This window comes from Heteronotia binoei, chromosome 16 (assembly GCF_032191835.1).
Source record: "Heteronotia binoei isolate CCM8104 ecotype False Entrance Well chromosome 16, APGP_CSIRO_Hbin_v1, whole genome shotgun sequence".
Lineage (NCBI taxonomy): Eukaryota > Metazoa > Chordata > Lepidosauria > Squamata > Gekkonidae > Heteronotia > Heteronotia binoei.
In genome coordinates, this window is record NC_083238.1 from 63,616,294 (window position 1) to 63,629,330 (window position 13,037).

Sequence of the window (13,037 nt, forward strand, 5' to 3'; positions counted from 1 at the left end):
CCCTTTTGTGGGTTGAGGCATAATTTAAGTCCGTTTCCTTGGCCTCTTCCTACATCTCAGCTGGGATTTCTTAGCCTCTCTGAAAGGCTCCTGAGAAGGCGAGGGGAAATCGTAAGCAGAAGTGGTTGCAACAGGAGGCTGGCTCTCTGGCTCAGCCGCGGCTGCTTCCGCCTCCTCTGGTCTCTTTCGCAGATGCTGGAATCTCATCTTCCCACTGCGGGGGCTGAACCACATTTTTATTTGTCGGTTCTTCCCTCTGTTACCAATTGCCTCCCAGGGCGAAGACACATCAGTTCCAGAACCTAGCAAGGAAATAAGAGGAAGAGATTTTTTTTTGGGGGGGGGGGGGAAGCAATGAAACAGTTAATGCAATGCAACACAAGGGATGCTTTGAAGTAAGCCGTAGACCCCCACGCCCCAGTTCTCCCCAAGGTGGCAAAGTCTGTATCACCCCAGATGGGAGTTCTCCTGACTGAATGCCCTTCTACACCAAGTCTTCGCAGCCCGCAATAAACTCTCACTTTCCAGACAGAGGTCTCCCACCTCAGAGAGAATGGAGTCAGAACAAGTACGCTACATGGGAAAAGACAATTAAATTCATACCTTTGGTAAAGACTATAAATGCCTAGGGAGATATTAAAATAGCCCCTATTTCCTCTGGGCTCAACACAGCCTACAAAGTAATTAAAGATGACAGATGAAAACCAAACTTAAAAACCCAAATCCTCCCCCCACCCATATACCTGTTGGGAATCTATGTGCCCACAAGGGCATCAAGTGAGATAGAGTTGAGCGTTCCTGGCATCTTCAAGGAATACCCCGGAGGGGGGGTCATGAGAGGCCACAGTAAGAAGGGGCTGCTGCAGAGAGGAGAGAGAAGCGGAGAAAAAGGTTTCCTGTGCAGAGGGCTCCTTCTGGCATCCGATTCCCTTCCCCACGGTACTTGGCTACATTTTGTTAAATGTGTGTGTTAAGTGCCATCATGTCCCTTCCAACTTGTGGTGACCCTATGATTTATTTATTGCCTTTACTCTTTTTGCAACCAGTGTCATTAACAACAAACCCTGTGAATTAACATTCTCCAAAAGATTTGCGGCCTTACTCAGGTCTTGCAGACGGAGGGGCCTTCTGGTTCCCTTGACTGAGTCCCTCCATTTGGCATTTCTTGTTTCACATCTGGTAACAGTCTTTGTTATAAGACTCTGAGCATCACTTTTCTCGTCTGAGAAACTAATATAATGGTCCAATAGTTGCTGCTGTCTTTGATGTCTCCATTTCTGGAATTGAACTGTAGACTGAGGTTTTCCAGTTTGTGTGCCACTGTTTTGTTTTCCATATCTGTTGGCATAGTCTTGTTAAGATTTTGATGGACTCCGCTTCTGTGGCTCGGAACAACACTATTGATATCTCATCTACTCCTGGTGATTGTTTGTCCAAGTTTTCACTTTACTTTCTAAATCTGCCATTCTTCAAAACAGTCTTGTTTGAAGGAATCTGTCATCCATTCATCTCCTGCATAGTTCTTCAATGTACTCCTATCTTTTTTTTATTCCACTTGTTACTATATTTCCATGTTGATCTTTCTGAGTAACTATGGCTTATATTTCCTTTGATCTCTTGGATCTTGTGGAACAGATCTCTCGGTCTTCCTTTTCCGTTGTTCTGTTTCTTTAGACTTATCATTACAGTCCTCTTTGTTTCTACATGCAAGTCACTGAGATCCTGCATTTAGATGTCCGGCTCTATTTCTGTCACCTTCTTTGCTTGTTGTCTATCTTTAGCAATTTTAGGACTTTCTTCAGTCTTCCGCTAAGATTTTTCATTTCTTTTAACTACAAAAATAGTCCTTGCATATTCTTCCTTGATTTATTTTTATTATTTATGTTATTTATAATCTGCCTTCCTCACATGGACTCAAGGTGGATTACACCAAGGGTGTCAGCACAAACAAGGAAATGGGGTATTCAACACCCAGGGCCCGAGGAAATCAGAAGACTGGAACCGCCAGAAAGAACAGGAGGAAAGGACAAGAGTTCACATGGCACATTAAGTGGTATGTCCAGAAACTGCATACGATCCTACCTGCAATGTGCTATATACAGAAGACCACAATTCCACATCATTTTGTGAAACCATTTTGTACCATGCAGCTTTATTACCTGTGCAGGAAAACCCTCTTGAATAGTTCAGTTTTGCATTGTTTGCGGAATGCCAGGAAAGCGGGAGTGGAGAGGCTGTCCCACAAAGTGGGAACCACAACGGAGAAGGCAGGTGTATGGATGGGGCAGCTGCTTATTTTGCCCAACTGCAGCCTGGTACCCTTGAGCAGAGGTGTGGTGGTCATGCAGACATTACGCGTGTAGTAGATAGGCTGATAGACAGTGCTGGGGAGGAGCCTGTGGTCGTGGTGCATGTTGGCACCAACGATGTGGGGAAATGCAGTCATGAGGTCCTGGAGGAAAAATTTAGGCTGCTAGGCGGGAGACTTAAGGCCAGGACCTCCAAGGTAGCCTTCTCAGAAGTGCTACCTGTTCCACGTGCAGGGCAGGAGAGACAGGCACAAATTAGAAGTCTCAATGTGTGGATAAGACGATGGTGTGAGGAGGAAGGCTTTAAGTTTGTTAGGCACTGGGATGCTTTCTGGAACAAGCGGGAGCTGTACAAAAGAGACAGTCTCCACTTGTCCCCGCATGGAACCAGGCTGCATGCGCTTAAAATCAAAAAGGTGGTAGAGCAGTTTTTAAACTAAATCTTGGGGGAAAGCCGACAGGAGATGAAATGTCTCTGGTTCGGGAGGACTCGTCTCAAAGAGATGAAGGGTTGGCTGCTATTTTTCTACCAGGTAACAGACCAGAGTTGTCCACTGTGATGGTGACAAACAGTATGGACTGTCTGCCAGAGTCTCGAGGCGGCAGGAGGAAGGTGGCGGGCCTAGCTTGCCTGGGAAATTATAGATGTTTGTATGCAAATGCTAGAAGTGTTCGAAGTAAAATTGGTGAATTGGAATGTTTAGTGTTGGGAGAAAACATAGATATTGTGGGAATTTCAGAAACTTGGTGGAATGAGGAGAATCAATGGGACACGGTGATTCCTGGATATAAGTTATATCGGAAGGATAGGGAGGGAAGGGTTGGAGATGGGGTGGCTCTTTATGTCAGAGAGGATATACGGTCCAGTAAGACTGAGGTCAGAGAATTAGATTCACTTTTAGAAATGCTTTGGGTTGAAATAGAGGGCCCAAAAGGAAATTTAACTATGGGAGTTTGTTATCACCCACCAAATCAAAAGAGAGAGGACGATTATAATATGATGGAAGGCTTAAACATAGCGGCTAAACGTAAAAACTGTGTCATAATAGGTGATTTTAACTACCTGCAGATTGATTGGGTCAATATGTGTTCTGGTCGAGAGAAAGAGATTGAGTTTCTTGATGCTCTCAATGACTGTGCTATGGAGCAGATGGTCTCAGAACCTACCAGGGGTGGGGCGATCCTGGATTTGGTCCTAAGTAATGCCCAAGACTTGGTGAGAGATGTAAAAGTGATTGCAGCGCTTGGGAGCAGTGACCATAATGTCATTGATTTCACCATTTGTATAAATAGGGAGTTGCCCAAAAAGACCGCCACAACCACGTTTAACTTTAAAAGGGGTAAATACACTGAGATGAGGAGGCATGTGAGGAGGAAACTGAAAAAAAAGGTAAATATGGTCAAAACCCTTGGGGAAGCTTGGAGACTATTTAAAACTATAATCCTAGAAGCTCAGATAAAATACATACCACAAGTTAGGAAAGGCACAAACCGGCATAAGAAAAGGCCTGCGTGGTTAACAAACAAAGTAATGGAAGCTGTAAAAGGTAAGAAGGACTCCTTTAAGCGGTGGAAAACCAGTCCAAGTGAGATTAGTAAAAGGGAACACAGAATTTTTAAAAAAGATTTATGTCTAGTATTTGTTCTTGTCTTGCAGCTCTCAAACATCTGACATTTATTCTTCATGGCTCTTATGTTAAGCAAGTTTGGCCGCTCTTAGTCTGCTCAGACCGGCAGCAGCTCTCATCTTGGGTGGAGAAGGTCTTTCCCGTCACTTTCTGCCTGATCCTTTTGACTGGAGATGCTGCTTCAGGAGTCTGAAGCCTGCAAAGCAGAGGATTACCCACTGAGCTCCCCAGAATCTGCCCCAAGGGGCTTAAGGAAACCTCTCTCCAGGGCCTCTCTGTACTAGATTGCATGTGAGCCAGACAGGTGATGCCCTTGATTTTGGGTGCCAAGGAATTTCCCCCCTAAATGGAAGCATGCTGACCAAAGGGACTGGACTTCCGAGCGTTAACCTCTAATGGAAACCCCTTGAGTTTAATCACCCAAAGGCAACAACTGTCAGGTCTCCAAAGATGTGTAGCCACAAGCACTGCTCAGTATTTCCCTGCCACACACAAACAAGCTAGAGATGGAAAAGCAGCAATTAGAAAATGCGGCCTCGCTATCATTAATCTGTATCAAAGGAAGATAATGATGCACATTGTGTGCTTCTGAAATTATTCTCTATTATGGGTTTTCAGAAACAGAAGTTGAGAAATCTCTTTTATAAACTAGCCCCTTATTAAAAACCAAAGGGAAGTGCTTTGAAAACATCTGGACAACATTAGTGCTTCCCAAGAGTGATCAGCTTGTGTATTAAGCATTCAGCACACAGGGAATGAAAACCAGAGAAACATTTCCAATTATTCAACCGCTCCGTTTGAGCCATTGTGAAAACTACCGCAGCACTCTGGGGCTGGCAGCAGAAAGTGCTCGAAAAATAGTCACCTCCGCGTTGCAAAGTAAACTGGAGACCCTCTCAGTGTTCAATTTGTCCTTTTGTCCACCTGCAACAGCCTACGCTGAAAAGAGCCCACCCAACACCTGCACAGTTCTTTAAATACGAGAAAAGAGAGGCAAGGTTCCATTATGGAGAACAAGACAGAATTATCCATGAATGGTTGCCTGGAAAGTTTGTGACAGACAACTGCTTCTCTTTAATCCATACGGAACCAAGGAAGGGGGAAATCAACTGGAATAGTGGAGAGCTCATATTTAAAAACAAAACAATGTTACTATAAACCGCAGGTCTTTATTTTTTGTATGCCACACGCCACGTCCCTCCATCTGACAAGTCCTTCCGAATCACCCACCTTGATTACAGCAATTACACACTTTTGTGCAGATGCAGGTAAGGAAAAGATGCGCCAAAAGACAAAGCGAAGCCTTCCAGGCCCCCGTGAGAAGGACAATGATCTCAGAGAGCTGCTTCTTCACAAAACGGGGAGTGGGGAGGGCAGATCTTGGAAGTCAGGATGACAGACAGTGAAATGAGAGCTGCTCTGGGGGCAGCCACAGCCCACGGCAAGAGCGGGAGAAGTGCTCAGGGAGATAAAGTGCGCTGTCAATGGCTTAACAGTCTCTTGATCGGCTCTCTCGTTAACAAATTGGGGCCGGGGTTACGAGGTTCACAAGATCAAGTGTTTCAAGAGTCCGGCCCTCACCTGGATCGCCTAGACAAGTCCGATCTCATCAGATCGTGGAAACGAAGCAGGGCCAACTCTGGCAAGCACTTGGATGGGAGACCTCCTTGAAGTACCAGAGTTGGAAGGTTTGGCAGGCCTCATTCAGCCATCTCTCTGAATATTCTCCAGGCCCCCAGTAGGGGTCAGACACCAAAGGTCAACATGACTTTCAGATGCAGACACACACACACACACACACACAAACCTAAAAAAAAAAGAGTTTCAAGACTGCATCTTTTGGTTCAGGTATCAGATCTGGCTGGCAATATCCAACACTGCTGCTTTTTTCCGAATGGGATTCCCGAATTCTTTATTATCACCCCTGATAATATCAGAATCAGGAATTGTCATAAATGCAGAAGTGGCTCTGGAGGAGAAAGTGCTCTCCAGACCCCAGAGTGGGAGTGAGAGAAAGGCTGGAACGAGCCCCCCCCCACCCCCGATGCTTGATCCAGGCCTGGGTTGTGCCTGAGTGGGAGACCTTCTGCGACACCCCTCCCCCCTCATCATGATGGAAGAAAGGTGGGAGACACAAACAAGAAGACAAAAAGGGGCCAAGTAAGGATTCAAGGTTTCAACCTCCATAGAGCTGCCTTCTGCTGGATTTGGACAAGGCCTTTTTATATGTGGGGGGAGGGGGGGCTACCCAAGAACAAACCGAATATTAGTTTATCCAGCATTAATTTTCTCACCAGCAGAGCGTGACATGTGAGTGTATCCACAGCGTCCACATGTTCCAATTTACAAGACCACCTTCAGACGGCAGACTTTTCTCCTTTTCTCACAATACAGGAACTCGTAGGCACTCAATGAAATTGCTGAGCAGTCAGGTTAGAAGGGATAAAAGGAAGTCTTTTGTCATCCAAAGGGTGATTAACATGTGGAATTCACTGCCACAGGTGGCGGCGGCTACAGGCATAAGCAGCTTCAAGAGGGGATTGGATAAGCATATAGAGCAGAGGTCCATTAGTGGCTATTGGCCACAGCGAATTGTTGGAATTCTCTGTCTAGGGCAGTGATGCTCTGTATTCTTGGTGGTTGGTGTCAAGAGTCTACCCCTTACTGTATCCTCTTGCCATGAAATGATATGTAACTGTTTCTGAGATGGCCTGCAGTCCTGATTTGCTTTTTGCTCATCTTTTGCTTATCTTTGAAGCTTGTTAGCCCGGCAGTTTCCTGTGTAACCAAGGTCAGAGGCTGGAGGAAAGTGCAACAGAGAGTAGATAATGCACCTGGGACTCTGTAGTAAAGGGAAGGGGTCCCACCATTTTATGCTGCACTTTGCTTGAATTGATAATGGTTAACCAAGGGTATATAAGAAGAGCCTTTGGGCTGTGATGTTAGTTTCAGCAAACCTTTGTATTGCCTTAAGATGCTTGGAATAAACGACTGAGTTATCCACCTGCGTGTTCCTTGACTCTGGGGTCTGACAGTTGGGAGGAGCAACAGTGGGAGGGCTTCTAGCATCCTGGCCCCATTGATGGACCTCCTGATGGCACCTGGGTTTTTTGGCCACTGTGTGACACAGAGTGTTGGACTGGATGGGCCACTGGCCTGATCCAACAGGGCTTCTCTTATGTTCTTATGCACTGCCTTAGGAGTTGTAGTTATTTTTCTGGGGGAAGACTATAATTTTGCAGCTTGTGATAATGACACTGAAAGTCCTTCTTGACATTTTCACCTCCCCAAGACACAACAGGGAGCACACAGTGAAGAGCCACGTGCAAGCAAAGAAACCCTGTTCTCCACCCCCACCACCCAGCAGCCTCCCCTCAGCCTCCAACCTCCTGCAAATTTTGAAGCCATGGCTGAACAGAAAACATTCTCCCAACTAGTTCAGTAAACTGAAATATATGTAATACTTACTTCTCTAGCAAAGATAAACTTCTTTTATTCATTTAACATAAAAGGAATCATTTATACCTCAAAATATAGAACTGTACTATTTGGCGGTTATGAAATTTAAAAGAATTTACATTCTTCTTTAGTTTTCTGCAAGAAAAACTGTACACTTAATACTTGGGGAACAGCTGTAGATTGCTACGCCTTGTACTACCACAGTTCACAGACCTTAAATGTAAGTTTTGGGAAGAAAAGTATTATTTGCACAGAAACTCTCTTGAAAAGTCACAACAGTTAAGACCACCTGGATATTTTGATTTTGCATTTAACTTGATAATACTGGAAACATCGGACTTTTCAATAATAATATATTTTAGTATATAACTGTAGCCAAAATTTACATTTAAATAAGAGAACACATTCCTGACCATGCTGTATATATATCTGCATCATGCCTAAGAATGATTATCTATTACTGCAAATTGCCTTACATCAATACTCTACATATTTTAATTAGTTTCTTTCCCCCAGCCTCTCAAAACCTCTAATTTTTCTGGGTTTTTCCCTGGGCCTCCACTGCTTTAAAGCAGCCCCTGCCCCAAACTCTGCCACTCTGTCCTATTGTCTATCCACCCATTTTCTTCTCCCCACCTTGCCTTTTTGTAGCAATTCTGGATTGCTAGACAGTCAGGTTTCTGTGCAGTATCTGTGCTTGCTTCCCTTGCAAAGATCTTGAATGTAACAGCTACATTTGTCTACAGTATGTCCACCTTGCCCCTGAAAACATTTAGCTCATTCTAAAATAGAAAATATTTCATAAGTGTTTTTCCTCCCAGTACTACCAAAAATTTCCAATTTTTCCATCGAGAAAACAGGGGAAAACCCTCTCCTGCCTTCACATCTCTAGGGTACACTGCACCCCAGAACCATAGCGAAGTATAAGAATGCAGATAGCAGTTTTAAAAAGCATTTTTAACCCGGTGAATAGTCCAAGATACATCTGCATGCAGATACAAGGAGACATATGCTTTCATCTAAATGGGACAGAAATCCTGGTAGCAGATCAAAGACAGAAGTGCTGAGTTTACTGTTTACTTAGGGAAGAACTCCCAAGAGTATCAGGGAATAAGCCATTCATATTTCACCGTTAAGAAGGTTCTGGATCTTGCACTGAGTCCCCTTTCAAGAATCGCACCTTTATAAGCAGCACCACCCTCATTTCCCTTACCTGAAACGTCCCCACTTTGCAGCTTCTGCAGTTTTCTGTACAGCGTGGCGATGTTGTCCAGCTGCCTGCTCACTTTCACATCTTGTACCCTGCTCGGGATGTGACATACTGGGCAAGCTGTGCCGACGCAGTCGCCCACACAAGCTCTGGAAGGGAAAGAAAAAGCCACACCTTGTCAGAGGGACCCATTACTACAGAAGCTATCACACAAATGCTGGAGACACTCAGTACAACAACTCGCAAGCCACAAATGCTAAACTGACCCAAAAGCATGAGCAGCCAGTAAGCTGCAACTAGAGCTGTTCAATGAAATGACTCAGTGTAAGATTACAAGAAATCAGGGACCCAGTTTCTGTTTCCCTGAACAGCTTGTCTGTCTCACCACCTGACAAAGGAGGTCAAAGATGCCCCAGGCTCACATCAAATCCAAACAAGGGCTGGGTGAAAACCATGATGCGAATCCCAAGTCCAAAACCAACCATGTCTTATCTTAGCCACAGTAAAATGCTGCATGTGCACCAAGCAGATGTCTCATACACCCCACAACAAATGCTAGAACGGGGGTGGCCAAACTGTGGCTCTTCCACACATACTGTGTGGCTCTCAAAGCCCCACTGACAGTTCTCTCTTTAAATCACTTCGCCAAGCCAAGCCAGGTGGCAGCTGGGAGGATGCATTTGAAGTTAAAGTTGAAAAAGAAGAAGACATTGGATTTATATTCTGCCCTCCACTTTGAATCTCAGAGCGGCGCACAATCTCCTTTATCTTCCTCCCCCACAACAGACACCCTGCAAGGTGGGTGGGGCTGAGAGAGCTTTTAAAGCAGCTGCCCTTTCAAGGACAACTCTGCGAGAGCTCTGGCTGACCCAAGGCCATTCCAGCAGCTGCAAGCGGAGGAGTGGGGAATGAAACCTGGTTCTCCCAGATTAGAGAGCTCTGGCTGACCCAAGGCCATTCCAGCAGCTGCAAGTGGAGGAGTGGGGAATCAAACCCGGTCCTCCCAGATAAGAGAGCTCTGGCTGACCCAAGGCCATTCCAGCAGCTGCAAGCGGAGGAGTGGGGAATGAAACCTGGTTCTCCCAGATTAGAGAGCTCTGGCTGACCCAAGGCCATTCCAGCAGCTGCAAGTGGAGGAGGGGGGAATCAAACCCAGTTCTTCCAGATAAGAGTCCATACACTTAGCCACTACACCAAACTGGCTCTCTTTCTACTTCTCTCCCCCAATCTATTTGCTTTCCTACCTGCCTTGTGGCTCTCAAACATTTGATGCTCATGTTTTACGGCTCTCAAACATCTGAGGTTTATTCTATGTGGCTCTTACATTAAGCAAGTTTGGCCACCCCTGTGTTAGAATAATAAAAGGCAGGCATAACTCCCAACATGACTGACTGTGGCAGGCATAACTCATCAAATGTTTCAAAGCTGGCCAATGACTTTAAGATGATCATCTGAGTTGAATTGAAAAGGAACCAGAACACCCCTGTGCTTTCTGGAATGGAACAGCCCTCTCTGCTCATCTGTCTGGAGAGCACCAAGTAACTGCAAAAGTGCCCAGCAGGGCATTCGATAGGGAGGGAGAGAAACGTGATGACTGATGTCATTTAAACTTGGACTCATCAATAGTGCTGTCGTTGCCTAGCAACCCCCCAGCCACTGAGATCTCAGGATGCAGCCTCACAAGACATCAACTGCATTCTTTTCTTAAAGCCAGAGGGGGGGGGGGGGTGTTATATTATTTTGGAGAGTTTTAATCCACCCGTGGGTTTGTTTTTAAAGATTTTTCTCCAGTCTCTACTTTGTAAATTTTTAGATCTTCACTCTGTGGATCTGGTAACTCATTTTGGAGTTCACAGTTCTACTGTACACTGCATTGGTCAGGCCACAGTTGGAGGCCTCGCTTCAAGAGGATGTGGACAGAATGGAGTGGGTTCAAAGGAGAGCGACACGGACAGCCAGAGGCCTGGAGACCAAGAAACCCTTTGAGAAAGGCTGAGGAGGGCCTTGTAAAGGTTCAGTCCGGAGAAGAGGGCGTTGGGGGCGGGGGGACATGATGGCTCTCTAGAAGTATTTGGAGGGCTGCCACTTAGACTTGAGAGGAGGGCAGGGAGCTGTTCCTGAAGGCAGCAGAGGAGAGGACTTGCAATAATGGGTTTAAATTAAAGGTGGGAAGGTATCGACTGGATAGCAGGAAAACCTTTTTTACAGGAAGTTGTTCGACAGTGGCATCAGCTACCGAGGGAGGTGGTGAGCTCTCCCTCACTGGCGATTTCAAGCAGCAGCTGGACGAACACTTGTCAGGGATGCTCTAGGCTGATCCTGCATTGAGCAGCGGGTTGGACTAGATGGCCTGTATGGCCCCTTCCAACTCTATGATTCTGTTCTACGACATAGTTTTATAGAGAAGCAGAATAGCAGCTTACAAGCAAAAGACGTGCTCACAATTTCCTAGGTTCACAGGTTTCTCCAGAAGATGATGGCTGTCAAGGGAAGAAAAGAACAGCTAAATCACTTGTGAGGACCCAAGCGTGGCTATTCAAGCAACAGGGCTCTGCCTGCTGGGTGCACTAATCTGCAAACACCTTGGGGAGGTCAGCAAGTGCTCCAAGGCCCACAGCAACACTATCCCCTGTCTCAATTCTGGCAACCTGGCATTTCTACAAGCCCACCCCCCGCCCCCAAACAACAGGAGTCATCTGTCCAGCCCTGTTCTTTCCCCCGTCAAAAGGAGCACCAAGAATACAGAGCATCCCTGCCCCTGACAGAGAGTTCCATCTATGCCTTGTGGCTAAGAGCCACCAATGGACCTCAGCTCCAGATGTTGATCCAATCTCCTCTTGTAGCTGGCTATGCTTGTAGACGCCACCACCTCCTGTGGCAGGGAATTCCAAGTGTGAGTCACCCTTTGGGTGAAGAAGGACTTCCTTTTATCCGTTCTAACCCAGCTGCTCAGCAATTCCACGGAGTGCCTTTTGCCAGTCTGAGGGCAGCGGTGAGTTGCTCTGCTGATGCTGGGGGTGAGGAGGTGAGTCCGTTGGGTGTAGTGGTGAAGTGCGCGGACTCTTATCTGGCTCTCCAGGGTCTCAAGCTGAGGTTTTTCACACCTATTTGCCTGGACCCTTTTTTGGAGATGCCAGGGATTGAACCTGGGACCGTCTGCTTCCCAAGCAGATGCTCTACCACTGAGCCACCGTCCCTCCCCTAAAAGGAGATTGTAGGCAGCTCTGAGACTCTGTCCTGGAAAGGGCAGCTGCTGTGAGAGCCCTCTCAGCCCCACCCGCCTCACAGGGCGTCTGCTGTGGGGGAGGAATGGGAAGGAGATTGTGGCCGCTCTGAGACTCTGGTTCAGAGAGAAGGCGGGGTATAAATCTGCAGTTCTTCTTCCTCCCTCCCTGCCAGGCCCAGCGACCTTGGGGGGGGGGGGGGTTGGGGCCATTTCCTCCAGCTGGAGCTCCGTGGGGCAAGCGAGCGCGGCCATGCCGTCCTGCCCCCCCCCCCTCACCACCGGGAGCAGCCGAGGGCCTGGCCCAGCCGCCCGAGCGCCGCCACCGCCTTCGCCGTCAAGGGGCCGCCCGCCTCCGCCGTCGCCATGGCTTCAAGCGCCCCGCCGCTCCCCTCCCGGAAGCGCGGCACCCAGCAGCACCCGCCCCTTCCGCCCCGCTCTCCGCCAATCGCAGCCCTCGCCCTCCGCGCCTGCGCCCCGCCGCCCCGCCTTCTCTCTCTGGGGAGGGCGGGGCCCAGCGCGGAGGAGGCCCTGCCTGGAGTTCCCCCGCCTGCAGCTGGCAGCCTCTTCCCCCTGCGCGGCCCACCTGCCAGGCAAGGGAGAGGGGCGGCAGCAGGAGGCCTTCTTTTGGGGGGGAGGGGCCCAGCACGGAGGAGGCCCTGCCTGCAGTTCCCCCGCCAGGAGCTGGCAACCCCTCCCGCTGCCTGCCTGCAGACAGCCCCCCCCCCGCAGAGAGAGAGACAGAAAAGGACCGGGGGGGGGGCTTTGGGTGCTGGCAGAGCCCCCTCCCAGCAGGCGGCCAGAGAAGGGGCAGGACAGGAGCTCGAATCCCACCCGGATCTCCTGTTACATGCTGCTTCTCCTCTCCTCTCCTCCCACACACAAGACCACCCCTTTCCTGCAGCAGGGTCTCCCAGACAAGAGTCCACATGGCTCGCATTCGAGGGAACCTTGGCCTTCGTCTCAGACTCACTTCAGCAGTCCCCAGTGGTCGTGAACCTTTGGGGTTTTGACACAGATCAGTGGGCTCAGCCGCAGAATGGCTGCCACACTCTCCGCTTCAGCCGCCACTGCGAAGATCCTTGTGCTGGTCAACCAAAGCACAAGGGACGGTGGCTCAGTGGTAGAGCATCTGCTTGGGAAACAGAAGGTCCCAGGTTCAATCCCCGGCATCTCCAACTAAAAAGGGTCCAGGCAAATAGGTGTGA

General features: G+C 48.1%; 1 protein-coding gene across 1 annotated transcript; it reads right to left on the reverse strand.

Annotated features, from left to right (window-relative positions):
* Positions 1–8,499: 8,499 nt before the first annotated feature.
* Positions 8,500–12,216, reverse strand: BARD1 (BRCA1 associated RING domain 1). Its single transcript, XM_060257068.1, has 3 exons — positions 12,109–12,216; positions 11,030–11,086; positions 8,500–8,755 (listed from the first exon to the last, which is right to left on the reverse strand). The coding sequence occupies exons 1-3, from the start codon at positions 12,195–12,197 to the stop codon at positions 8,500–8,502; spliced, it is 402 nt and encodes a 133-aa protein (XP_060113051.1). The 5' UTR covers positions 12,198–12,216.
* Between the last annotated feature and the right edge of the window lie 821 nt (positions 12,217–13,037).

Bases quoted from the DNA above. Each gene is read 5' to 3' on its own strand.
- BARD1 (XM_060257068.1), bottom strand. From the start codon at position 12,197: ATGGCGACGGCGGAGGCGGGCGGCCCCTTGACGGCGAAGGCGGTGGCG. The intron at 11,087-12,108 runs GTGAGGGGGGGG...TTCCCTTGACAG, and splicing joins GCCCTCGGCTGCTCCCGGTG to CCATCATCTTCTGGAGAAAC. The intron at 8,756-11,029 runs GTAAGCTGCTAT...TTTCCCTTCCAG, and splicing joins TGTGAGCACGTCTTTTGCTT to AGCTTGTGTGGGCGACTGCG.